The 25,888-nt window shown below is 40.5% G+C and overlaps 1 protein-coding gene across 4 annotated transcripts in view; it reads left to right on the forward strand.

The window, feature by feature from the left end:
- Positions 1-25,888, forward strand: part of arhgap42b (Rho GTPase activating protein 42b) — a 78,400-nt gene that overhangs the window by 28,083 nt on the left and 24,429 nt on the right. For all 4 annotated transcript variants that reach the window (XM_030745065.1, XM_030745066.1, XM_030745064.1 and 1 more), the window contains exons 3-4: positions 1,882-1,943; positions 17,107-17,178. In XM_030745065.1, coding sequence (XP_030600925.1) covers positions 1,882-1,943; positions 17,107-17,178 — 134 coding nt within the window. The remainder of the gene's footprint in view (positions 1-1,881; positions 1,944-17,106; positions 17,179-25,888) is intronic.

A 25,888-nucleotide genomic window follows, 5' to 3' on the forward strand; every position in this document is an offset into this window, starting at 1 on the left:
CCTTGTAATTAAGAATCTGATGATCTTAGATTCAACAATGGATGCTTTGGCAGCCCACCTGTAACTGGAGCTTTTTGCAGTGCACAATAGAAATGGTTCAGATGACAGTGTTGTGCCATCTGTTGGGAGGATTTATGAACGGTGTTATTTATAGATCTTGGCAAATTTGTTTGGGCCGTCTTTAATCGGGACCAAAATAAAACTGAAAATGCAAAATGGCATGTGTGCGATTTTGTCTTCAGTTTCCTTCCACACACTTCATGCGATACTACTCTGTCCATTCACCATCTCAGAAGGGAAAGGCCACGATTACTACACCAGGAAAAAAACAGCCTGTTGAAATCAATCTAGTCATCAATGAAACTGAACTTTCTGACTGACATAGCTAGACCCTTGTGTGAATGCCAGCCATCATCTTGATGCAGTATTGGTATACTTCACTTTGATGCTCCTTACTTCTCCACATAACATTGGGATCCTGTATGTGCTGCCAGACAGGTTCACCTGACCTTCTATTGATTTCAGTCTGTGACTTCCTGCAGTGACATTCACATTCCAAGCCAGAATGGGGCCAAAAGATTGATGTGGCTATAGAAATTTAAATCTTTAGAAAAGTTACGGGCCTGACTCTCAGAAGGTCAATCCTTTAGTCTCCGAGAGCTGTTCAGATGTGGAATAAGTCAGATGAGTAAAATCCAGATCAGAAGTGTTAAATATCGATCAGAAAAGGCGTAATTTAAGCCCATAAAATGATTGTAAACATACAACTCTTGTTACAGTGTGCAGAAAAATGCACAATTGAGAAGCTTATCTTCCCTATTCATCCATTGCTAAGGTATTAAACTTTATTTAATTTAGTGATTCATCAGGTTTATTGTCTTTCCTCCACTTACCAGTGAATGATATGCACGTTATAACCCCACTTTGACTCCCATTTCCTTTCTTCACAGTCTAATCTTGTCCCATCAGTAGCTCCAGCTGTGCCCTTTACCCCCTGAGAGGGGGGTTGATAGGGGAGCCACTAGCATTAATAGGAGGCCAGCCTGCCTGCAGGATCACTGGCACAAAATCATTGCTCGCTGGTCTTTAAAAGCTTTGGTGTGTAAATGGACCAAAGTGTCTAAGATGATGCATGGGTCCCCATGCCAGGCTGTCGGGGCTGATAATGATGTTACTGTGTTGGCAAGCAGAGCAGCTCGACCGCTGCTAAATGGCTAGACAGAGGGTGACACAGGGGCTGACCAAGAGAGGCCACGTTGTATCTGGCCCTCTATGTAATGAAGCTGTAAAGCTATCAAGCCACAATTCTGTGTCAGATAAGCTTCGATGCATTGCATGCTGAATTATGGCCCTGCGAAATGTAACATAAAGGCTACTGAAGTACAGCCCAGATGGCGTGAACGTATCTCTACCACATCAGTCTCTCCTGTATTTTGACAGCATATTGCGAAGCCTAGCAGTGGAAGAAAATGAAGGGAAGCAATCAGTGGGTTTCACTCAATTGAAGTATTGTTTTCTTTCTTTCTTTTTTTTTTTTTTACTGCTGGTCCAGGCTTAAATTGGACAGCTGCATGCTTTTATTAGGTTCTAAAATGTGCTGCACTGAAAGGTCTGAAGCTGCAGTGCAAATAAAAATTTACCACCATGTTTCTGCAGTGCTCGCAGGGTGCCAGGACCGGCTAATGTTTAACAACTGTGCCGCTATCTTTTTTCGGTTTAAGATTTTTTTTAATCATGTGATTGTGTCAACAGAGAAGTTCATTGTGTGTACTTTCCCAGCCGTGAACATATTGTGGATGATGACTCATACACACTGAGATATATTGACCAAATGTTCAGTATTTCTCCTTTAATATGCAGAAATCTCTTTTTCTGTTTCAGCCCAGTCATTCAAAGAGTTCTCCCAGCTGCTGAACACTGTTGAAGAGGAAAGAAGACGTTTGGTAAGAATGCAATTTTAGACACCAAACAAAACCAGAGTAATTACGATTTCAAACAGAAGCAGTACAGTCTTTATCGCATCCTGTGATTGACAGCGCTTTTTATAACTTGATATGCAACAATAAAACAAAATCACAAGCACAAAAGCAAATATTGCCTATTATCTAGTTAATGGTTTTCTCTTCCTTTTATTTTGCATGCTGTAAATAAATTTGCTTTTAATTTGTTTGTTTTTACTAAATCCAAACATTTGGTTTTAAAGATGGATTTTGTCTCTGGACTTTATACCGGTAGTAGTCATTCAAGACAATAACCAGAAACATGACATCAGATACAATGTGTCTGTGGTTGCAGCGGGTGGTCGTATTAAGTTTTGCCTCAAAACTGTAGAAAAAAGGAATACTAACAATTTATTTTACCATAAAGAAATCAATTAGATTTGTTGCTTACACTGAGTACTGTCGTCCAAAACACTCAGGTTATTAGAACATCAGCAGTGACTGTCTTATAGAGACTGTCGTTCTTTAGAGGGTTTTTCCTGGGAGAAACATTTTCTCCTGTGGGTTTCAGATGCCTGGCAGTAAACAGAGCATAACATGATGATTGATAGGAGTTGTAATACATTAATACAGCGAACGAACAGAGAAACTTTGGCAAAACAATTTAAAGCTTCACATTTTCTTTGATGGGTTTTTGAACTAAGATCATTGGCTGTGCTTTTTTTTCTTTTTTGTGTGGTACAAAAAGTGGCAGTTATGGCTCCGGTTGGCTGGTCTAAAGGTCAGGAAAAAAAGGCCTCCAGCTCTGCTGAATGCCTGCAGACAAACCAGGCGTGACATAAAGGGCAAGGGTGTTTTAGGGGGGGTGGGGGGAGGGGCTTATGTCCCACCTGGTGTGAGAATATTGCAGAGCTGAGCCCACACACACATAGGCACCTTACAGCAGCATGGCTTTCGTCTCTTTGAGAAGAAGCAATAAGCAGCTGAGAGAAAATTTTTGTGTTGCATTTTAATAATGTGGACAAGGACTGTTGAAAAGAACAGAATCTGCAGGTTTCAGTTAAACAGACATGCTGCACACCTCTGAGTCACCTTATCCATGTGTATTGATAAAATTAGTTACCTAGTGAAATACAGCAGGGCCAGATTCACCCTCAAACCACACGGTGTGTTACAAAGTATACTTGTAAACTATGATCAGTCCAGTTACACCTGAAATGCCGTGTAGTTTTTTTTTTTGCTTCTACTTTTACTTTATTTGTTTTAAAATTTCCCATCTTTAAAGTTTACGTTTTAAAACTTTGTTAGTTCCCCCGAGTCGCTCTGCTCATGCAGAAAAGCGCGGGTCCCGTGCTTCGCATTTAATCTGTAAAAGTAGATGTTTATGAAGGTTGCATTAAGAGATGTCTCAAGGCAGCAATTACGGTAGTCTACATACTTCAGCTGTACGTCTGATTTAAGAAGTCTGATATGCAAATGTGAGCAGCTGCAGGTTAGCAGTTATAGGTTTTGTAACTACCTGAGACGTTTTCATTAGGACTGTCGTCACCATGACGGAGGAAGCTACAAACTTTTTACTGCCACTTTTTCCATCTGCAGAGTGTTTGATACCAAACACCTCATTTGAGTTAACTCACTGAAGCTTAAGGAGAATGGACGTGTGAATTGCTGCATATCTCACATAGGTTCCCATGTGTGTAATACATGTATGTGGATGCATAGCTATACTGTACCCACTGTTCTGCAGCCTTACAGTAATAGCTGCTAAAACACAGACTTGTACACAGACACAGACTTGCAGCATTTCAGTGTGGCTATTTCCCTCCTGACATTCAAAGTGCAGCTCGATTTTATGATGGAAAGAGTTGCACTTTAAAGATATGGGTCACCTGTGTGTAGATTACATAGCTTTAAGGAATATTGTGTCATCCTAATAATTTTACGAGCATAAAGGTACCATTTCTGTCACCTGCGGCACATTTTTTCCCCCTAAAGCTCTGATGCTTAAAAATGAAATAGTACCTGAAGATCCTGCAAGTAAGTGCCTGTACGCACGTTTTCATCGTAGGGTGTCAATTATTGCCAATCTGTAGATCCAGTTGACACTCAGGTTAACTTTTTATTTAACCAGGAAGTGAACTCTTGAGATAAAGAGTCTGTTTTGCACACGTGTCCTGTTACAGGCAGCATTAATGTAGGGTGTCATTTTTGCCCACTGGTGGGGGAAATTGGAGCTGCCAGAGAAAAACCTGCACAAGCACCCAAAGAGCTTCTTTCTGTGAGTCAACAGTGAGGCATCATGCTTCCACGTGCCGCATCAAGGCAACACCCAAGGAGCATGTTTTATACCTGAACACAATGATCATCTAATAAAGAGCAGCGTGCCTTTCATTAGTGAGGTTGCCGGGCAGGCACGGAGTCAGACGTTTGTTGGCCAGGAGACTGTTCAGGATTTTTGTGTTGAAGTTTATTTTTCCTGCTTTTCTCTCACTGTTCCTTGTTGTGTGGCAGCACAGTGCATCAGTGGTTAGCACTGCTGCCACACAACAAGAGTTTCCTGGTTTTGTGTGTGAACACGGCTCTTCTGTGTGCAGCTGCATGTTCTTCCCGTGCTTGCAGAGATTTTATCAGGTTTCTCCCACCGTCAAAATCCTTGCAAAGTTAATGTTCACTGTCTGGGCCCAGGATATGCTCATAACAGTGATTCTTAATCTCGAGAGATTCGCTGCCTGGATGAATAATACAAATGAGCTGCTGCTTACTTCTATACACCAAAAACTACATGGTTAGATTTAGGGAGAAAAAAAGGGCTTTAAGAAACAGACATGTTGAAGAAGGATGCTTACCGAGTGCATTTAAATCTATCGTCCTTTACGATCGTCCATACGTGAGAAGCTGGGAGTGACTGACTTGTATCACTATTGCCTAAACTGGTGCATTATGACCTCATGCTTAATTTAGAGAAACCAGCAGCTTTAAAAAAGGGCAGGCCTCTAACACCTGCTTCAGTCTAAACTAGAAATGTCAGGCTAATTCAGGAAATGATGCAGAGCTTTCTAATTAAGACACCTGAATACGGAAAGCATTAGCCATGTAGAAGGAACTAAAATCTTCTGCATCTTAATTTTAATTTATATACCATGGGTAGCCATAATTGCTTGTTTGTGTGCCTGCAACAGCATTTCTGACAAACTTAATATTGAGTTTAGGTGCATAGACGTACCATGAAATACAGCAAAATCTGTGTGCATGCTGTATTAACCTGTGTAACCTGAGGAATGAAAATCCTGGGCTGTGATGGAATCAGTGGTGGGCATAAATATTTTTTGCATGATTAGTTAGTAATGTTAAAGTAAGCGAACATTTTCTGGATGCACTGAGAGTCTCCCAGAGAATGTGGTGCTCCGGTTAGTGCAGGTTGTAGATGTTAGTCCTCTCCTGAAGAAACAAAGACTCTGAGGGCTGACAGAGAAGCCTGAATTTACCTGTGTGTTTGTTTTTCTGGACGATTTCACACAAGAACTCAGAAACCGAATGCTTGTTCTGCTATGCACACATAATTAAAAAAGAAAAGAAAAGGGCAGCTACATACTAACGCAGGCTTGCATATGCATTAATATGTAAATATTATTTAGTCATGTCATTTCAAAATGGTGAGAGAAACAAAAACAAGTCAAAATGATGACGAGCAGAGACGAGCTGAACTGGAGACGAGCTGTGCCGTCATTTAAGAGAATTTAAATGATGCTGCAGCTCAGAATCCAAAGTAATGGAAATAAATTGAATAAATCAAAGCAGCTATGCCTAGACAAGGAAGCTATGGGATGCAGCACTTCGTTCATCTTTGATAGATTTAATAAGTAAAAACATATTCATAGCACACGCGCTCCCCCACGTCCCCCCTACTTGCTTGAAAAGTATCCTCTTTGCATCATCTCGCCTCTCTTCACCTAGCAGTCTTCTGTCTCCTCAGATCTCTGGAATATGCAGGAAACATCGTTCTGATCTCTGCACTTTGAGCTGATTGTAATGTGATGCAGGAAGAGACGCTGTTTTTTTAAACCTGTGTGCATTTTAAATCTCTCGGGACACAGGTGCAATGTACCTAATGTCTTAGATACACTTAGTATTTTTTGAATCCCCACGGTGTGAAAAATGACTTTTTGATATTGTTTTCCAAGAAGATTATACCAGGATTTTGCTTACTTTGAACTGAGTGCAGCTTTTTTTTTCCTCCACTGTTTCTATATATGAACTAGAAACTTCGAATGACTCACATGTCTTGGGGCAGAAAACTGTGACTGATGCTCCACAGTAAGTTACAACAGGTACTGCACTCAATGTTAAGCTAATTTTGATAGAACCGAACCGGTTATGACAAGTTCAGGTCTAATTTTTTTCTACTTCACAGTTTCCATAAGGCTTTAAATGCTTTGATGAGTAACAAAATGTCACATTTGTCTTTAACACTTCGTTTTGTAGAATGAAATGAAATTTTTTAGCAGATCAAATGAAAACCAAAGTGCCCCCGGGCTGTTAACACACATCATTTTGTACAGAGAAGGTCAAAGATCTACAAATGACTAAAACAAAAAATTTATGTTGTAGGACGCAGAAATTAAACCCCTTTCAAAGTCCATATAGGCAAGAGTAAATCCCCATTTGATGATACTGCATATATAAGTGAAATATTTTTAAATAGCTATTAAATACCTTGTTTTGCTCTAAAAGAAACATTGGTGACAGCCAGTTATGTAAGAATACATGAATGTCTGCCTTTCATGATTTCCCTTCATTTAAATGCCCACAATTCACAGCGTTATCATCAAACCCTTTAGATTCTTTAAACTTGCAGTGTGCTGCGGTATCAATGGAGAATTGATACGTCACTGATAAAAGGCTGAAATATCCCATTTACATAAACAGTCAGACCATTCACTTTGTACTTGTTTGATTCGCCTTTGGCAGTAGTCACAAACTCAAGTCTTTACCCATCTTGAGGCCTTCGGAGTTGATCTTTTGGGTCCAGATCCCAACTCTGGCTGAGCCACGCCGGGATTTTTACAGTTTTCCAAAAGCTGATCCTGTGATTTCTTAATGGTTTCATTACATGATTTCTCTGGGTTTTTGTTGTTGTTGTTGTTGTTGTTGCTGAAATGTTAATGTGTCTGCCACAGAGAAGCACTGGCACCGTGTGATACTGCTATCACTGTGATGAGACTGTGTTAGACTGTGGGGATGGGACACAGGGCCTGGTGCAGTCCATATACACGGCTGAGAATTGTGCTCAGATTGTTAAATTACTTATTTTCATCATACACACACTTTTCTTTTCCTGGTCTGAGAGTTAGTCATATACCTTTTGGCAAACTTCCAGCAAGCTGCCATGTGCCTTTTTGTGATGAATGGCTTTCGTCCGGCCATTATACCAGAAAGGCCTGATTGATGGAGTGCTGCTCTAATGGTTGTCCTTCTGTAAGTTTCTTTCATTTTCTCAAAGGAAATCTTGATGTCATTCATAGCGACCATTCGGTTATTCTTGTCTGACCAAGGCCCTTTACCCCCAGCTACTCAGTGTGGCTGGTGATCAGATCTGGGAAGACTTTTGGTGGTTCCAAACTTCTAATGTTTGAGACTAATGGAGGCTGTCGTCCTTTGTAGCATATTTCCCTGTATCCTTCCCTAGATGTTGGAGGGAGATTACATCTCTTTACCTTATTGCTTAGTTTTCACCAGCTGTCAGACCTTATACATGCAGGCGTATGCCTTTCCATTAAATTTAATCAGGCACAGGTGAACTCCAGTCAAGGTATAGGACCTTAAAACCACTGATTGAGGTGGACTCAATCAGAGATTAACTGCAGTTCTCGTGAGGTGTGAATACTTACTTAGTTGGGTTATTTTAATCTTACATTTTCAATAATCATGCAGAACACTCAGAAAATCTATCTTTGATTTGTAATTGAATTTAATTCATTTTGAGAAGTGTGTGGAGCACAAGTAAATATGAAAAACTTTCCATCTGCAATCTGTCACATCATTTCTAAATGAGGTCTAAAGACTCTCACAGAACTGCAAAGATACAAAATCAAGGTTCTTACAGTAGTATGTGATGTATGAATGAGGTGTTTCTGTCCAAAATGAGTGGCCACTGCAAATATACATAGAGCTATTATTGCAGTAATCGTGTCAGCGTACAGTCGGCCTTTCACTGTGACACGGCAGTGCACAGAGAGGAAATTCCTGAAGTCTCTTCCAGATGTGCTGTGGCAGCATTGTGCGTCCGACTGAAGGAAAGCAGGAGAAAAGTGCAGATAACCAGAAAGTTTCATCTCGGCCTTTACGGCATTTGGTCTTCAGAACTTAATTAGCACATCTCAAACCAACACATGTTCACCAAATGGATGAAACATTTCCTAACAAGGAGAGTATACCATCCTCAAACCGTGAAATATTGTGAGATATATCAGCTGAGACTCGACTCTCTGCTATTGTTAAACCACAATCGCTGCCAGATGGTGTTTCTATTTTGCAGGTTTGTTTCTCCTAATAGATTACGACAGACAGATGTGCTGTTTCGCAGCCACACATTAGTGAAAAGAATAAAATCTTGTCACACTCAGAGTGGTTAAAAACTTTAAGAAGCTGCGCCCCCACCACCACCACCAACAAAAATGTTACCTAGTACCATTTCACATCTGGACTGAATCTGTAAGAAAAACACAGACTGATGAAACTGACTAAAATTCAGATATTTCAGAGTGGATATAGAGGAAATATTTCTGGAGTCATTTCCGGAGTATTACCTACTATGCTTCATATCTACGGTGCCTCTGGTGCTTGTACACAACTCTTACCGGTAGCACAATTTCTGCAGGGTTTGTCAAGCATGAAGCTTTTCATTGTCTGTTGGCTCTGCAGGCAGCCAGGCCTAAAATCTTTTTGCTGTGTGGCTTGTGATTGGCTTGTCAACTATCCAAGTGTGTTATTCCACTTGAAAACTTCCCAAATTCTATCTTTTTAAAAAGATTTCTGCTATTATTCCCCAGTTGATAACCCTTCCACCAGCAGAAAAATAGTGAAAATGGTTCGAGTTCTGCACGGTTTGAGAAGGTTCAGCATTGTTGAGCATGGATGGCATTTAGCAGTAGAAGGGCAGTGCCCTGATGTTGTGGCTTTTGGAGTGATAGCCATATCCCCCTGGGATAAGGCTGCACTGAGGGTTCATGGTGTTGTCGCTTCTGAAATGGAAAAAAAATCAGCTGTATTTCGGTTACCTCAAGAACAGTATAGTTTATATTTGATTTGGGAACAATTGCATTGAATTACAGTTATTTTAAAGAGCCCTTGTGCTTAAAACACATCAGTAGATAAATAAAAACAATAATTAACAACTGAAAGCATGAAAATATTTCTGAAGATTCTGACATGCAGGGTGCTGTAATACCAAGACAGCGCGGTGCCTCAGTGTTTAACGCTGCCGTCGGTTTGTGTGGAGTCTCCCTGAGCTCTCACAGTTTTCCTCTGGAAGCTCTGATTTCTTCCACTGTTGAGAACATCCTGGGTTGATTGTCCTGTCGTTGTGCCCTTTACGAAGACGCTGATCTGGAAATGGAAGAATAACAGCCAAGAGAAGTCCACAGGAGGAGATAGATAGATTTGGCCATCATAGGCCCTCAGTGCATGTGATACATTTATTTCCCACATTGAGTTTCCTTTGGTTTACATGTCTTTCACACAAATGCAGTTCCCTGTATTTTGTGTGTCTGCCTGACATCAAATGATTAAAAAGTGCATCTGTGGTGAGGCATATGCTGCTGCTGTTTTCCCAGGATTGAACAGTGCAGTAATTCTGCTGTGTGGGTAGCTTGTGCGCCGGCCTGTGAACTGAGGAATGTCCCGTTGACCCTGAAACAACACAGTGAAATAAAGACAGTCATTGTTCTAAGCCACATTCGTGGCGGCTTGTTTAATGAAAGTCTGAAAAGTATTTGGCGTGAACATCATCAAACCTTTGTGCTGTATACCCCACAGCTGAAGTAAAACTCATGAATGCACATATACTAAGTGTAAAAGTATTTAACCCATCCAGAGACTGGCCCATCCCCGTATGCTGTGGTCAAAGCATTGTTCCAGAAATCCTTAAAATGCAGTTTTATAATTGAAATTCTTTCTTGCAATAGATAAATTCCTGCTAAATAATGATAGAAGCTTTAAAAGCAGATGTCCCTGCAGGCCGCCCTGATTGGTGCTGGTGCACGCGGGTCGTGACTTCAGATCATGTGTTCACTGATGAAAAACCGGGAAAAAGATTGTCGCTGTTTTGAATCCAGTTCGTAACACACTGGTGTGATTTCTTTCCTGTTCGTTGCTCTTGTTATCTTTATGTGTTCTGCTTGTTACTGTATGTTACACTCGAGTAAAACAAGGTCACTGATGCATCTGATGGAGAGCATTTTCTCACTGTCTGGAGACAGCTGTTGGAAAGTGTGGAAACTGAAGCAGTCACCAGAAGAGCCGTTTACTGACATAATGTATTTTTCTGTTGCTGGGGCCTTCTGAGGGGACACAGAGCACAGCATGCTTAAATGTCTCTACATGGAAAGCAGTTTTGATGTATCAACGTGAGAGTTAACCATGCGTGCAGTAATTAATACAAAATATGTTTGAAAGCAAAATATCTGTTTTGTTTTGTTGTGTTTCACTAGAAAAATGATCTCACGCACTCACAGCCAGCCGGACTGACTTACTGACATTTAGCTTCATCTTTTAGGATTTAGGATGTTAGTTAGGCTGTGAAACTCACACACCTGACTCACAGTAAACCCTCAAGCTTTGACACGCAGGTATCATAGCTAATAAAAATGGCTTTGCAAGGTTTACAAAAGCAGATTTTAGTTGCACGTTATAAACAACTTGCAGCTATTGCTTTATTTAAAACTTCTGGTAAGGCCCAAGTGTAAACCAAAGGGTTACTCCGTCCTTGAATTTTGTGATGCTGTGATGGTAAACTAGGCAAAAATCTCTATTTATGACCACTTTATTAAAAATCACAAGTCCCCATTTTCATGCAAACGTGGCTCTTTTAATACTGCAGGTCTTTACTTGCAGACTGTTTGATATATGGGGATAAATGTGTGCAGACAGCAATCACAGCTGCCTCAAACTCTGGTAGCAAGAAAGGTCAAGCAGTCTAACTGTGCTTAAAAGAAACAACAGACAATCCTCATGGGACCCACAAACCAGCTACTATCTCCATTTCAGCAGTTTCTTTATATCCTTGCTTAACGGCTTACTCTCCAATCAGATGTGTAGGGCAAATGTGTCACATCGAGTCTCACAGTGTTGTGTTGCTCTGTCTGCAGCAGGTTTCCTTTTATTTCATAGCTCATAAAAGTTAGGGAATGATGGCTTTTCAGCTTGCTGCAGGTGCCACTGGTGCACCAGATAAAGATTTAGCTCAATGAGATTGTTACCCCCCCGACACACACACACACACACACACACACACACACACACACACACACACACACACACACACACACACATGTCCACAGCAAAACAATCTGCAGAGGGAATGACAGACACACAAATCTGCTGCAGTCCCCCTTCTAATAAAGGTTGTATCCCATCGTCAGCATGAAATAGAATGTTTTATTTTGTCATGATACGGGCAATGATGTTTATTATGCATTTAACATACTGTATTAATTAGGTTTCAGGGGCTTCGCTTCCACATCTTTAATGAGTTTGACTAATTCCTTTTTGGTTGCTGCTGCTGTCACTGTGGTTATTGGTGTGGTGTGATTGCTGCTGATATTTTTATTTGATGCTGCTGGCTGTTTCTAGGTGTAATACAGCTCGAGACAAAGAAGTACAGATGTCTAGCACTCAGCCGTTTTCATTTAAGGCACACCCACTCATGTTACCCCACTCAGAAGCTTTGCCAGCAGTGCTTGTTAACATTCCTCAGATTCTCCTGTGACCGTTTTTCTGCTGTTTTTTACTCTTAATAATTTTGCACAGTTGTACATTGAGGTTAGCTGCATTTCAGCCCCCGTAGGTGACCATTCAGACGTGACACCTAAAAGGGAAAATGAAGTCACTTCCAAGAATTTAGCCACTTTTGCTTAACTAAACCAAAAAATTAATATTTATCACCTGGAGGCTTCTTCATGGTCTCAAGGCAGAAAGAGCTCCATTTTTATAACATTATAGTGTAAGTATAAGGCTGCTGAATGATATGGGTGTCTCTGAGAATATGTAATAATCATGTTTGCACCAAGTTGCACATACTTATAATACATAATTATTATAATATAAGTGGTTCAAATGAATTAAAATGAAAAATTTGTATTTTTCTCTTTAGATGTTAAAATTTCAGGAAAATCCTGTCACACCAGTTTTACTGAATCACCGATTTTTAACTGATAAAACACCTTCTTGTCAGAGCCCAGCTGCCTTTTTTTCCAGAACTCTTCCCTGCCTGCAGCCACATTTTTTTGGGAAGGTGTGAGGGTGAAGCTGCTACAACAACAAACAGAAATATGCTTTTTCATTTCAAAGATAGTGCAGCACGATGGCCAGCCAGGCTTTTATGACACCTCTTCAGCCAGCAGGGGAGAAAAAAAATGAAAAGCCTGGTGTGTCTGATGTGTGTGAGTTTGTGTGTATTCAAAAACCAAGAGATTCAGTTGATTTGCAATGAAGAAGCAGAGCTTTAGGTGCATTAAGCTGGCTTTTCATTGTGAGGATGCTGTCAAAACAGAACGGGCGAAGAGCCCATAAAAGTTATTTACTGCGCTGTTATAGACTTACATGCTGTAACCAGTGAGGCAGAGCAATATACAGTTTAATGCTAGAGTGATTATAAACTGCTGCCATATAAGAACAGAAATACAGCAACGCAACCAAGGAGTGAATGCGACACGTGCGACCGCAGGATTCGCACTTTAAGCTGTTCTAGAAAATCTGAAACGTAATAAATTTTATAAATATTTGCATAGAAAAATCAAACCGTTTGATCCAAGATGTGTTCTAGCAGCACTTGTAAGCCAATGAGGTGAACACGAGGAGGGCTTTTCTTACAAAAGCTGACCTGAGTAATGCTTCCTTACAGGCTTTCTCATCTGTAAGCACAGAGTGAAGAGAAATGGTCACAAAGAATATATTGTAGGGGGGGAAAAAACAGAGCCTGAAAGCTTTAAGAATATTGTTTTCATTAGCAGAGCGATGAATGACGCAGAGTTGTGTTTCCAAAGAATTTAAAGTAGATTTTCACATTTAAACCGGTTCTAAAGAAGTGTTTGAACGAGGAAAATTTGAATTGGTACACTTCACAGTATTCAATTGGATCTGGCCTTGGTGGCATTCTGATCGGCCTCTGCAAATTAACCTCGGAGTAACACTTTTGATCTGCTTGATATTTAGACTGGTAAAAGCAGGAGCAGGGGAAATACCGCACATTGACATTCCTCTCCCTATCTGATAATGAAATTGCTTAGCGCTATTGCATCCTTTCAAGCATCACACTGTGCTCGCTCATATGGATTTAATCCTGTTGAGAGAGGCTGTTGCTAAGGGCGTTCGGCACAATGCCAGTTTGAAAGTAATCCATTGAGTCTTAAATAAGATGGCCTCTTTCAAGTATAACTCTGAATCAGCTTATTGGAAGATAATAATCAAAACTGATCTGGAATCTTGAACATTTTAAACATGACTGTACTTTGCATTGCTTTGAATGTAATGAAGTATAATTCCTTTGCGGCTGTAAGAAGCAATAACACTTGTGTAACATCTAAATCCTATGCAGGTAGCGGTAACTTTCAGGAATAATTAAACTCAGAAGCCGTCATCTCAGAAATCCAGAAGAGAACAAGCTTGATATTTTTGTCTTGCTTTCAAATATTAGATCATAATCTCAAAAGCCTGGAGTGCCGCGTATTTGATTGTCCTGTCTATTTAGCTGAGAATGAAAAAAGTGCAGTTCTTGCTGTTGAGACGGTAGATAACACCATGACTTCAGTATGACGAGAGGATTATAACAGCTAACAGATTATATTGTTATATAACAGATCTGATGACCATCAGATGTCCTCTGTGCTTCTAGTGGAGTTTTACTCGTAATCAAAGTGACTTGATTTATCTTACAGAGCCCCGTTATGCTTTTAAACCATCTGCTGATGCATCGCTTTACAGCGGCTGATTTTAAATCACATTTTAAGACTTAATAACAGGTTAAATTGGCAAATTTTTGGTTTTAACATAACCAGCCATTTTTAAATAACATGACAATAACATGTATCTGCCGTGAATGAGAATGTGTCATCTTACAGTACGCAGGTGACAAAAGTCTAAAATTGTCGTTTTAATTAGTGTAGCCAGGTGTGAAAGGTCAGCAGAATTAACGAGCTTTTCCTTCAGGGTTCTGTGAGTTCGTTTTGCAGCATGTGTATGAGCCTCAAAATGCTGATGGATCCATAAAGAGCAGTTTTCCAACCAAAAACAAAAAAAGCTCAAACTTACTGGACAACAGACTCTGAAGGTGCCCTGTGGTATCTGGCATGAAACCCTCAGCAGCAGAGACTTTAAATCCTGTCAGACGGGAGCTTGAGCCACTGCAATCAGACTTATTACAGTACATCCCCAAGTCCCCCCCACCCTCCAGTTCATGGCTCCTCTTTCCTTCATATTTCTGACCCAGTTGTCTCAACAGAATAATGTGGCTTACCTACAAATTTCTGTTGCATCCAGTTCATCTGCATCTGTTTCCTTCCTGTCTAATACATGAGAGGCTGTTTTTATCTCTGAGCAGTCGCAAGGTTTGGCTGCAACGCTGCATATTGTGAGATTATGGTGTTACACAGTAAATATTTGGAATTGGGATGCAGTTAACAGATCATAATCTGAAAAAAAAAAAAATTTTGGTTCTGAGTGTGATGAATCCACAGTGCTGTGCAAAAGTCTTGAGCCGCCCCTCATTTCTTTATATTTGGCTAAAAATGGGAAATAGGTGCAGCAATTGAAGCGTTTGCAAACATAAATGGAAATACGGTTTATAAGGTGAAAACTGAGTCTGTGCACTTCTAACAGGCTTGCGTCCAGTTTCCTCAGTTTTTCAAGGACACACTGCACACCAAGTTTTTGACTGATGCCTCTTTGGGAATCACCTTGTTGGTGCAAAAATATTATTTTATGCCTGGCACACTGTGTTATCTTTGGCATTTTTCATAGATTCACCCGAAGAAATGGGAGGCAGGCCCGGAGAGCTCTCAAGACTGCTTTACAAAATTACAAGAAGGTCTGGCTGTTTGAGAAAAGAAATGAGGGGTGGATCCAGACTTTTGTGCAATATTGTATCACAGTACCAAAATTATTGTGCTCAGACACCGTGACATCAGCTGTTGATTTCTGATTTCCTGTCTTGAAGCCTCCAGTTTAGTGTTGCTGCTAGCACCATCTTTTCCTTAAGCCAGAAGGGACTGTAAGTTATCAGCTAATGCTGGCAAGCTAATCCAGAAAAGCTGCATCCAGAAACTACAGATTCAAATTCCTGCTAATTAATCCTAACATAATAATACCATGGCATGGTGGTTAGCACTGCTGCTTCAAGAAGGCAAGAAGGTCCTGGGTTCGAATCCACCTTGGCCGAGGGTCTTTCTGTGAGGAGTTTGCATGTTCTCCTCGGGTCTGTGTGGGTGTTCTGTACGGGTTGTACCCTGCCTCTATCCCTATGGCAGCTGGGATAGGCTCCAGCAGCCCAACCCAACCTCAACCCCGCGACCCTGAAAAGGTGAGATGGATGGATAATAATACCATAGTTTCATTCACCAAAATAAAAGCACAGAATTTCTTGGACAGGCTAGATGGGTGTTGGCACCCACGTCAGTTGATGCTCCCATGCTTCAATGCATAAATACAGTTTAAACAGGTGAAATGAATTTCTCCTCTAATGCCCCTTTAATGAATGTAGAGAGGCAGACTGATTTGGATTCTGCTCTAAAGTTTAACACGGCTCACATTTGCAGTCAAATTTTGAGGAGCTGCAAAGTTTGTCGTTATAGTGTAATTAGAGTATTATTACTATTAAAGTTACATATTTACAAGATTATAGCATCCTGCATCATAACAGGAGAGTGAAAACACTGCAGGCTCAGAGAGATTGCATCTTCCTTTTCAAGTCACTCATTCTGGTTGGGTGATGGAGCTGACAGGGTTATTTTTAGACAATGAAAATATGCTATGATTAATGGTTGAAAACAAAAACTCCATCTCAAGAAAGTGTGTGTTCAGAGGACTGTGGCTGGGGAGCTGATAGTCAATCTGAGCTGACGCCACTAAATTAGCCCTGGTATCATAGATGTATTATAGAGCCCAGCCCTTAGTTTATCACCGCACAGAATAACGCCTTAAATCAACCTTAGAGCCATGTCGTTTGTGACAGCGCTTCCCGTAGAGCGGCTCCACTAGTCTGATGTCATCTGATCTCAATGGGTGAAAGCTCATACTCAGAAAATTCAGAAGCACCTTAATGGCACCTTTTTGAACCGCTCACCCGCAGTTCACTATAGACTGTAATTGACACAATATATCTCACCTTTTCAGTTACTGTCTAGGATAAAAAAAAAAGGAGAGGCTCCCCGAGAGACCTTTTCTTCCAGTCACAGGAGAGGTCACCAGTATGTAGAGACATACCTCAAAAATTTAAATGCATTGCAGGCTCAACCCTCATCTGCGGTGCTGTTATATTTCAGCAAAGTTTGACAATACTGGTGCATGAAAGCTCACATGAAAAGGCTCCATTTTTGTCTGCCTTGCAGGACTATTGTTGAGCCCTCTATCTCAGATATCTGCTGCACTCATTTTGGTTCCTTACAGTCACACACTGTTCATTGTCACTGATTTAAGAGATATTAATAAATGTGATTGCTCTATCTTCCACGTGTTTTTGCAATTGTGTTTGACTTGTGCTGAATGATTCCATAATTTCCTGTGTGACACGTTCGTAGACCGAGCCCATTGTAATGAAACTGAATAGCTGCCAGATTAGGTTTGAGCGATATTTTTCTTTCTGATAATTATTTTTGGAATATTCTGAAGACTTGACTGAGCTTTCAGTCAGACTGACATCTGTCTGTATGTCTCCTTCCCCTTGATTTTCATCCAGATTCAGAATGCAGACGATGTTTTGATTACTCCTTTGGAAAAATTTCGTAAGGAGCAAATCGGCGCTGCGAAGGTAAGAGACCACCTACCTGTGCAATTAGCAGCTGAACATGTTTTGTGTATTCTGACACCCTTCCCTCTTCTCCTCAGCCCCTTCATTTCCACTACAGCTCGTAAATCATTAATTAAAAGTAAAATGTGACACTACCAGAGACATGCCCTGCCCCTAATTAATGAGGCCAGTGGGGGGTATAAACAAATATCTCTTGCAACTGTGATATTAAAAGAAATTAACACTCTTTAATTTTCTGTAGTGGTTTGTTCACATTTATTTAAAAGTTACATACGACCCTAAACAGATATTTGTGTTGACCACATTCTTCATTCCTGCAACACAACTCTGTGTGTTACTTTCAAAAATAATTTAACAGGTTCCTCATTTTGAAAACCACATTAATAATAAATGATTTATTCCACACTGTATTTCATTTCATGTTTCATATTTTTATGTAAAAAAAAAAATCAACTTTCTTTGTGAACGGAAACGAGAGCATGAACTACACGCTTGTACCTGTAAACCTTCAGTAACTAATGTCTTTCACCTTCACCCCTTTTATAATCAGATTACTTTAAAGCTGATAGATATAATGCAGTCCTCCCTAACCTTTTCCATATAGACTTTTGATATCAGTAGGGGTTCTGCAGAGTGTTGCTCGAAGGCATCCTGGTTCCACAGTGGACATGTTGCTGAGGCTGACTGCAAAGAACAGTGTGGGTTTGTTGCCACAAGCCATGCTTTCATTCCTGGCCAACGCAAAGGCATAAAATGAAAGTACAGCAGCTTGTTTGTGGTTATTCCCTTGGTGAGATTACACATGAACAAGCTGGTAGAACTCAAGCCTTTGCACAGCTCTCCCACAGAGTTTGTGAGTCCGTTCCTAACTTTACTCTGAACTATGAATCATTTGCACATCTTTACACAACCCTGACCCCGGTGACGGTCAACCTAGCCTCAAAGTCAGGCTCTCTCACATTTTGATTAATTTCGCACGACTTGACAGCCACTGGTCTGTAAAAGCAGTCACCTTACTGTACTTCCAAAATAATGGAACAATTTCTCTTCGCAGCGCTGAGGTGTGAACATAAATCATCTCCTTTTTCTGTCCGGACTAAATAACCGTTGTCACTGCACGTCTTAGGCATCGCATGCATCTGCCGTAATGAAAAAGCACATTTTGCTTCCATTTCTTTCTCTCACTCTACCCCATCATACTGTTCAGTGTTATTGCATTGACTGCCTATGTTTATAAAATGGTTTCTTAAAAGCCACAGCCCCCGTCACTCCCACTGCTGCTTATTTCCTCCGACCACTTTCTCCTAATGGCTCTCTCCTCCTACGGCCTATCCCCCGCTAAACATTAGCCCAACTAGAGTGAGATAAAAGGCCGACATCACGAGTGGCTGAGCAACTTTCCACTGTTCCGAGAATCTGGAGAGATCCGCAGGCTGTCTGACCCTTCCAGTTACTGCGTTTCATGTCTGAGAACATAAGATGGACAAATTGGGAGCTCTTGCCTTATATGGGTGCGCTGCGAGTAATCCCAAAGAGGTTACGTACCACTGTATCAGCTTCTGAGGCACGAGCACAACACTTCCACAGCAGCAACACACTAGCAGATTGACTGCAGCGCTATAGGACATATTAGGCATGGTCTGCTTAGCACAAGGCTGATCCAAATGTTTGGAATGAACCCCCTCAAACTTGGTGCGGTTTACTGTAAATACACATGCTTTGAGAACTCAAACAATGGTGTGTTTTCACTGCAGTGCCATATGTGCTGGCTGCCAAACTGTAGAACTGAAATGGTTGTTAAACTTCTTCTTTTTACTCTCAGGTATGTGTTTCTGTTACTTTCCCAGGCAACAAAAAAATAAACAAAACAATGCTTTAAGAACTGAAATAAGAATTGAAAATGATCCTGGTTTCAGTGTCATGGTGACCACAATTAACTCGATGAGGAGTAAACGTGATGAACGGTTTGCTTTGTTCATCTACCAACCGTCTGAAGGATCTATAATATTCATTTCTCATCTGCTGTTAAATTACAACTATCAGTGTTAAACTGACTAAAGCTTTGTGTGCACTATTTTTTTGGGCACAGTATGTGTGAGTTTAGCGGTTGTCACCTTGAAATTTAAATAGACCCCCCAGGGACACTTTGTCAAGAAAATACCGGGGGGTGTCTAGCTGGTGGGTGGCATTCTTCCTGTCTGAAAATTTGACACTATTATATTCCCCTCAAAGATCGTCTTCAACATTAGGTGCACTATGGGTGTCTCATACTTGCTGGGTGTGAGGAATTAGTGCAAATTAGATCCAAATGGGAGACAGAAGGCCGCTGATCATTTGCACGGTTCTACTGTACAAAGTGTGGTTAGACATCAGGTGATTCGTGAGTAGGTATGGTCTCCAAAGGCAGATATGACATTTTCATGTATGCTGCAAAAATCCCTAAATATTCTACCCGAGATGCTGCTGAGTTAGGGGATCAGTTAAAGTGGCCTGGGGATACACGTGCCAGCTGTGGGCAAAACATTTATAATCACACAAATAGGAACAGTATATTTTTATACCTTCATTAACCTTGGAATTTTACAATCAGTCAGTAGATGCAGGTAAGTACCTTTTTTCATGCACTTGACTCAGAACCTTTTGCTTGTATCCATCCACCCGTACTGGAAAACAGGGCTGAGCTGCAGACGGGATAAAGGATGGATCCAGCTGCTGTGATGTCATCCACTGGATTCTGAGGTCCTGTTTTCACCATCAGCCTCTTTTTTTCAAAAAATAGATTTAACGAAGACGGATGGGTCTGACTGTGAAACCGCTTGTTCGTTGGCCAACAATTTGTCAATCATAAGTTGTTAGCCAGTGAGTATACCATGATTTTGAAGCGCAGTATGACCAAGATTTAAAATAGATGCAATTTTTTTCATCCAGTTTGACCTGAAATGAGTGTCTGAGACCAAAAACCCATCAGGAAAGTGTTTGCAGAGGTCAGGCCAGGTCAGAGCACCATTTGCCCATCGTCATCTATAGGACTGTAAGTCTTTGTGCGACCACAGATGTCGCCATCTGGTGGCCGTTAAATAGAATGCAGATTTAAGGCACTTCCGTATTGTTGTCATCTTTCTGATGTGGAAGCTACATCCATGTTTTTTACTGTGTGTGGGCTAAAGCTTATCATTTTCATTTACCAATCAACAACAAGAATACAACATTTAATTTTTCCAATCAGTCTTCAAATCGAATTTATCCCCAAAATTAATTAACAGCAAGCCAACAATTAGCTTTCTGTAGCAGCCCTGTTAAAACTAAAGGATTGAAAAGGGATTTGGACCTGGGGTCGCAGCAGTGGGAAAGGATGCCGAGCTCACCTGGCACTGGATCCCAGTACTGACAATGGAAATACTGCATGTGCTGCAGCATGGTGTCACAAATTCATTAATTATTCACAACAGTCAGTTAGTTGAAGCACAGACGAGCTGAATCAGGAGCTGTCACATGCACAGATTCACAGTTACACAGCTGATCCGGCCAGTCAGAATATTTTGATTTTAAAAGTTGGATCCATTTACTAAAGTTAAAAGTATATTTCTTGTCAGGTTTATTAGTGTTTTCATTTCCCCCAAAATAAATTTAGTCAGTAACAGCAGTAGTGATTATGGTGTCAACATGGTGACACAAATGTTTACCATAAAGAGTGTGACGTCTAAAAAAAACCATGGTAACAGGCAGCCTGATAATTAATTAGGTGGGGTATTATTATTATTGTTTTGTTAAACTTCAGGCTTCATCCAAATTACCGAAGCTGACTATACTGGATGTTGACAGGCTTCAGGTATAGGTAACCTGATTCCTCCACAGCCCACAGTGATTGTTTTTTAGTTATCTTGTAACCCACTGTGCAAGCCTGCAGTGTTGTCACAGACAAAAGAGGTGGAAACAGCATTTTGTAGCCATTTAACAAAGTAATTTATCAAACAAAATCAAGTCATTTAAATACATGACAAAAACGTAAAACTGTGTGAAAGTCAGTAGAATTAGTAGTATAGGAAGTACTTGAGAGTGGATATAGTTCGTCTGAGGTGCAAAAAAACAACATGAAGGAACTAAAACGAAACTGAGAGGGCAAACACGGGGCAGCCAGTTTCATAGCCTGCCCAGCCAGGTACCTGAAACACAACAAAATGCTGCTCCCTGCCACAAATGTTCAGCACGTCCAAGCTTCACATCAGAAGATTTCAAAAAGGGACGTGTGGTTTGACACAAAGTAGCCACAAACAAAACTGTAAGTTCCAAATAAGCAGAGGGGGGCAAACTGTATAAACACCCTGCACTTACTGATGAGTACACTTATTAATATTTTTACTTATGGGCAGTAGAAATGTATTTCACCCATAAGCACAAAGTAGAGACCAGAGATCCAAACACCAATCAGCAAAGAGGAAACCTGAACCCTCATGATAGAGAACATCCTCAGGTGAACGGTCCTGGAAGGTGACAGATTAAAAGTTTTCATTACAACGTTTCTAACATATAGAAAAATACCAGTCGTCTAAATAGATAATAATTAATTTGATGAGGTATAATATTGGTTCTGGTTCTGGTGAGAGTTAACACTGACAGAAGTGCTGTTAAGGTTAAAGGGGGCTTTAATGGCCGGGAACAGTCCTGATACAACAAACTGAACCAAAGTAAGAAACCTTCCAATGATACACGTACTGCAGTGACTGTAATTAATTGTTACAATTATAGCCAGCGTATTAGTTCTTGATAAACTAATCAATTATTCTTTGAGCTTTTAACTACACCGTGCTTACAGACTGTGGTTGTGTTTGTCCACTACACAAGCACGACACACTTATCCCGGCTGTGTTCAAATACAATCCACTGTATAATCAATGAAGGAAGTGCTGTCCTGGATTCTGTGCATTGCATAACAATGTTAGCAGACTGTCAGTTATTAGTGTGTTAGTGATTTATTAAAAAAAAAATGCGCATGGCAATAAGATAAGAAGAACAAAACAAGCTTTGAAAAGACTTCTCCTAAGAAATGAAGATGACTGCAGATGATGCTCAGACTCAAACTTTGCGGTGCAAAAACAACAAAATGCATGAATAATGCGATGCAGATGAAATACATTTCTATTCGGTATTCTCATATCTGTTCCATCACTTCCTACTGTGCCCTACCCAATAAAGCAGAGACACTATTAAAACAATCTTTCAGAAAGTAATTACTTTTTCTCCTGATCATCAGAATTTCACAGGGCAGTAGACCTTGAGAGGTCGGTCTTTACCTGTTTGATGGCAGCAGCCATGCACTGTAAATATATATCAAATCTTGCCTTTTGCAAAAGCAGATTCTATACAAACAGTAAAATGATCTCAGTGCCTTTGGGTTCTGCATAGCCAAATGGTAGTTCACAAAATAATACAATCTTTAGCCTTCAATGTTGGATGCAGACACTACAATGACAGTACACTGGATACTTTTAGTATCAGAATTCTGAAAACGCCACAGTACTTGTCTACAAGTGTTCTCATCTGTCCTCACACGCTGAACGAGAAGAAGGATGCCCCCAAGCCAAGGGAGAACTGAACATGGGAGGTGGCATCTGCAGCAATAGCTTCGCCCCAACTTGTTGATAAGAAATGTTCTTGGAAATCCATGTGAACGTTTTATGAGACAGTCGGTGTTGCTGTTGTGAAATTAACTTATGTTCCATCGGCTCAAAACGTTTGCAGCAGGTAACGTTATGTAAATGCTTTAGCATCAGTAGGCTTCCCTACAAGCATCCTGATACTTCAGTCTGCAGCCTGTCGACAAAATATAATGTTAAGATTTTAAATAAAGATGGGGTAATATATATATATATGTATATATATATATATATATATATATATATATATATATATATATATATATATATATATATATATATATATATATATATATATATATATATATATTTTTTTTTTTTTTTTTTTTTTTTTAAACTATGGTATTGAATTGGGTATTGGGACTTACCATACAACTGCTACATTTTTGAAATCATATGTATAGCAAAACAATTTTTAACTGTGCTTATTAAAAAAACATGAATCTATTGGATGCATAACCCTGCTAAAGATACTGAATGACTGTTACCTCAAACATAATTTGGATGGCCTGAGAGAACTTCTTAGTCACAGACTTAGTCATGAGCAGTGCTGACCTATGATATAATCCAGAACAAATAATCATCAAATCTGTCATCTTATTAGGAAGTTCCAAATGTCCAAGTGATTCAGGTTGTTTTCCCCTCTTTGTTATCTCTAGATTAGGTGGTAAGGGAAAGGCTTGAGCTGACCTTGACGGGGAGACGCCTAAGGGATCCTTACACTGCAGAACTACTGCATATTCCAGCAAAGCCTGTCAAAAGCTTTTTCTTTTTCAAAGTATGATAAGAAAAAGGGTTTTTGGAGATGTAAAGATACCAGCTTTCTCCTTGCTGCATCTTTACTCAGCCTTTAAAAGTTAGTCTCAGATACACTGAGAAAATCCCACTGTGAAACAGAAAAGCATGCATACTAAAAAAATCTTCTTAGCGCTTTAACGTTCTAACATTATATGTCACAGAAACAAAGGCACTGATGAATGTTGTTGACTAAAGGTGAGGCAAAGCTTGTGGAAGTCTGGGACCCTCCAGAAGCAGATGTTTGTAATTATTTCATGCTAATTGGCGAACTTCTCGTCTCCTCAGCAGGTGGGATATCAGGTATGAATGGAGACATTTTATTTATATTGTTATCTATTTTTTCTGCTCCGCAACAAAGGAAGTGAACTCAGACTAAAGCCATGTGATCTCTCTGTCTGTCATCCACCCAGTGTGTGGTGGAGTATCAAAATAACTCAGCTATTGCTATTTAATCGCCATTCTGGACCCCTGGTCCAATTAGCTGTCTCTAAGGAGCTCATAGAGATTGGTTTTTAAAGTTTTCCCTTTCATGTCACTGCTCAGAGAATCCATTTAAGAATGAACGCGTGGAGCGATATCCTGCACGTGATGCCTCGCCGGCCATTGATGTTTGCATTCTTCCAGGGTGCTGAGCAGAAACGAGGAAGTGTAGAGTAACAGTGTGTGATATCCGCGGCTCTTTCCTCCACATACAGAAACGTTCAACCTCCCTTGCCGCTTACATCTGTTACCATGGTGATGAGAGGCTCAGAAATGATGGCCCTGAGGCTCGTTAGGGCCGGTGTCAAAACTAGCGATGTGCAGCTAGTGTCCAAATATTCCTCCTGCAGTCTTCATATCTGTTCTCAGCATCCTTTCTTTAGCAAGCTGAGAAAGCCTGATGACCAGAAAAATAGCTGCCTGCAGTTTTCCCTCATCGTGTTCCTCCCTCCGATGTTACATTAGCAATTAGCAAAGTTGCCCATACTACAGCTGCCATCAAAGCACTCGTAGCAGCAACATTAGAGTTTGCTAGTTAGAAATTCCACTACAGAGCAATCTGCATCAGAATATTCTCTTCCTGCATCTGATTTATTCATGAGCGCGAACAAAGCAATCAGATGAGGAAATCTCCCAAGTGATAGGTTCATGTGTGTTTTGTGCACCGCAGAGTGTCGGGAAGTGCTTTGACTTTATTCATTCCCAGGCAGATGATTACTCTCCGGCGCTGGCATTAGTTTGTGTTAGAAACTCCCACCTCATGTGTGCTTGAAGGTATATATCTATCCACACCAATGTCTTCTGTCCCCACATGTTGGGCTTCGAAGCCTTTAGCTTGCGCTGCAACTACCTCCTCTTGAAGACTCCTCGCAATTTAAATTGCTTAGATTCTGCTCTGATTGCACAGACATAGCTGAGGGCTGGGGGGCATGATCAACACACGGACAAACCAACAAACACCTGGTGTTCTGCTGGGGTATCATTACGGCAGCACCAGTTTATACACGTCCTGCTTGGATCAAAACAAAGCAGTGCGCTTTGGTGACTTAATCAGGCTGGCTGTGCCTCACAGATTCACTGTAGCTCTGAGTCATTGTCTGCACTTTGTAAGTGTGAAAGAGTCAGGCCAGACGTACAGAGAGAGGGTTTTTATTTTTTTTTAGTGAGGAGTTTTCTGGCATGCTCACACTGGTCAGCAGTGCTGGGAGATTCCTGCTGTGACTGTGGGGCTCAGCTAAACCTAAAGTGCTTAATTTAATGTGATCTTCAGTGTGTGTGTGTGTGTGTTTTCCCCAGAGCTTCTGCTATATGCGTGCTCACAAAATAATGTCACATCACAGTGGCAGAGGAGACAGTCAGCTACCTTTTGTTCTCTAAATTAAAAAAAACCTTAAGGGAAATTTATTTCCTGTCAGCTGACATCATTTTTAATCATATATTTATTTTGTTATCCACCTGTGTATTTTTTTTTTCTTAGTTTCAGGAAAGTGGGTTATATACAACTGATATGGGGGGGGTTCCCTCCCTCATTTCAGCAAAGATCATATCTGGGTTAGACATGATAAGAAAGATGGAAACGAGATGCTACTATATGAAATTATCTATTGAATGTATTTATGTAAGTTATGCAGAAAAGTTACCATGTCTTATGGTGAATTCCTCCACAGTTTTATTGCTGTGAGGCTTGCCGGGGCTGAGTGCTGTTCTAGGTCATATCAGTAGCTAGCAGATTAGACTTGCTAAATTTCAGGGCCGTGGGAATGAAAATAAACAAGAAG

This window comes from Archocentrus centrarchus, chromosome 13, assembly GCF_007364275.1.
Source record: "Archocentrus centrarchus isolate MPI-CPG fArcCen1 chromosome 13, fArcCen1, whole genome shotgun sequence".
NCBI lineage: Eukaryota > Metazoa > Chordata > Actinopteri > Cichliformes > Cichlidae > Archocentrus > Archocentrus centrarchus.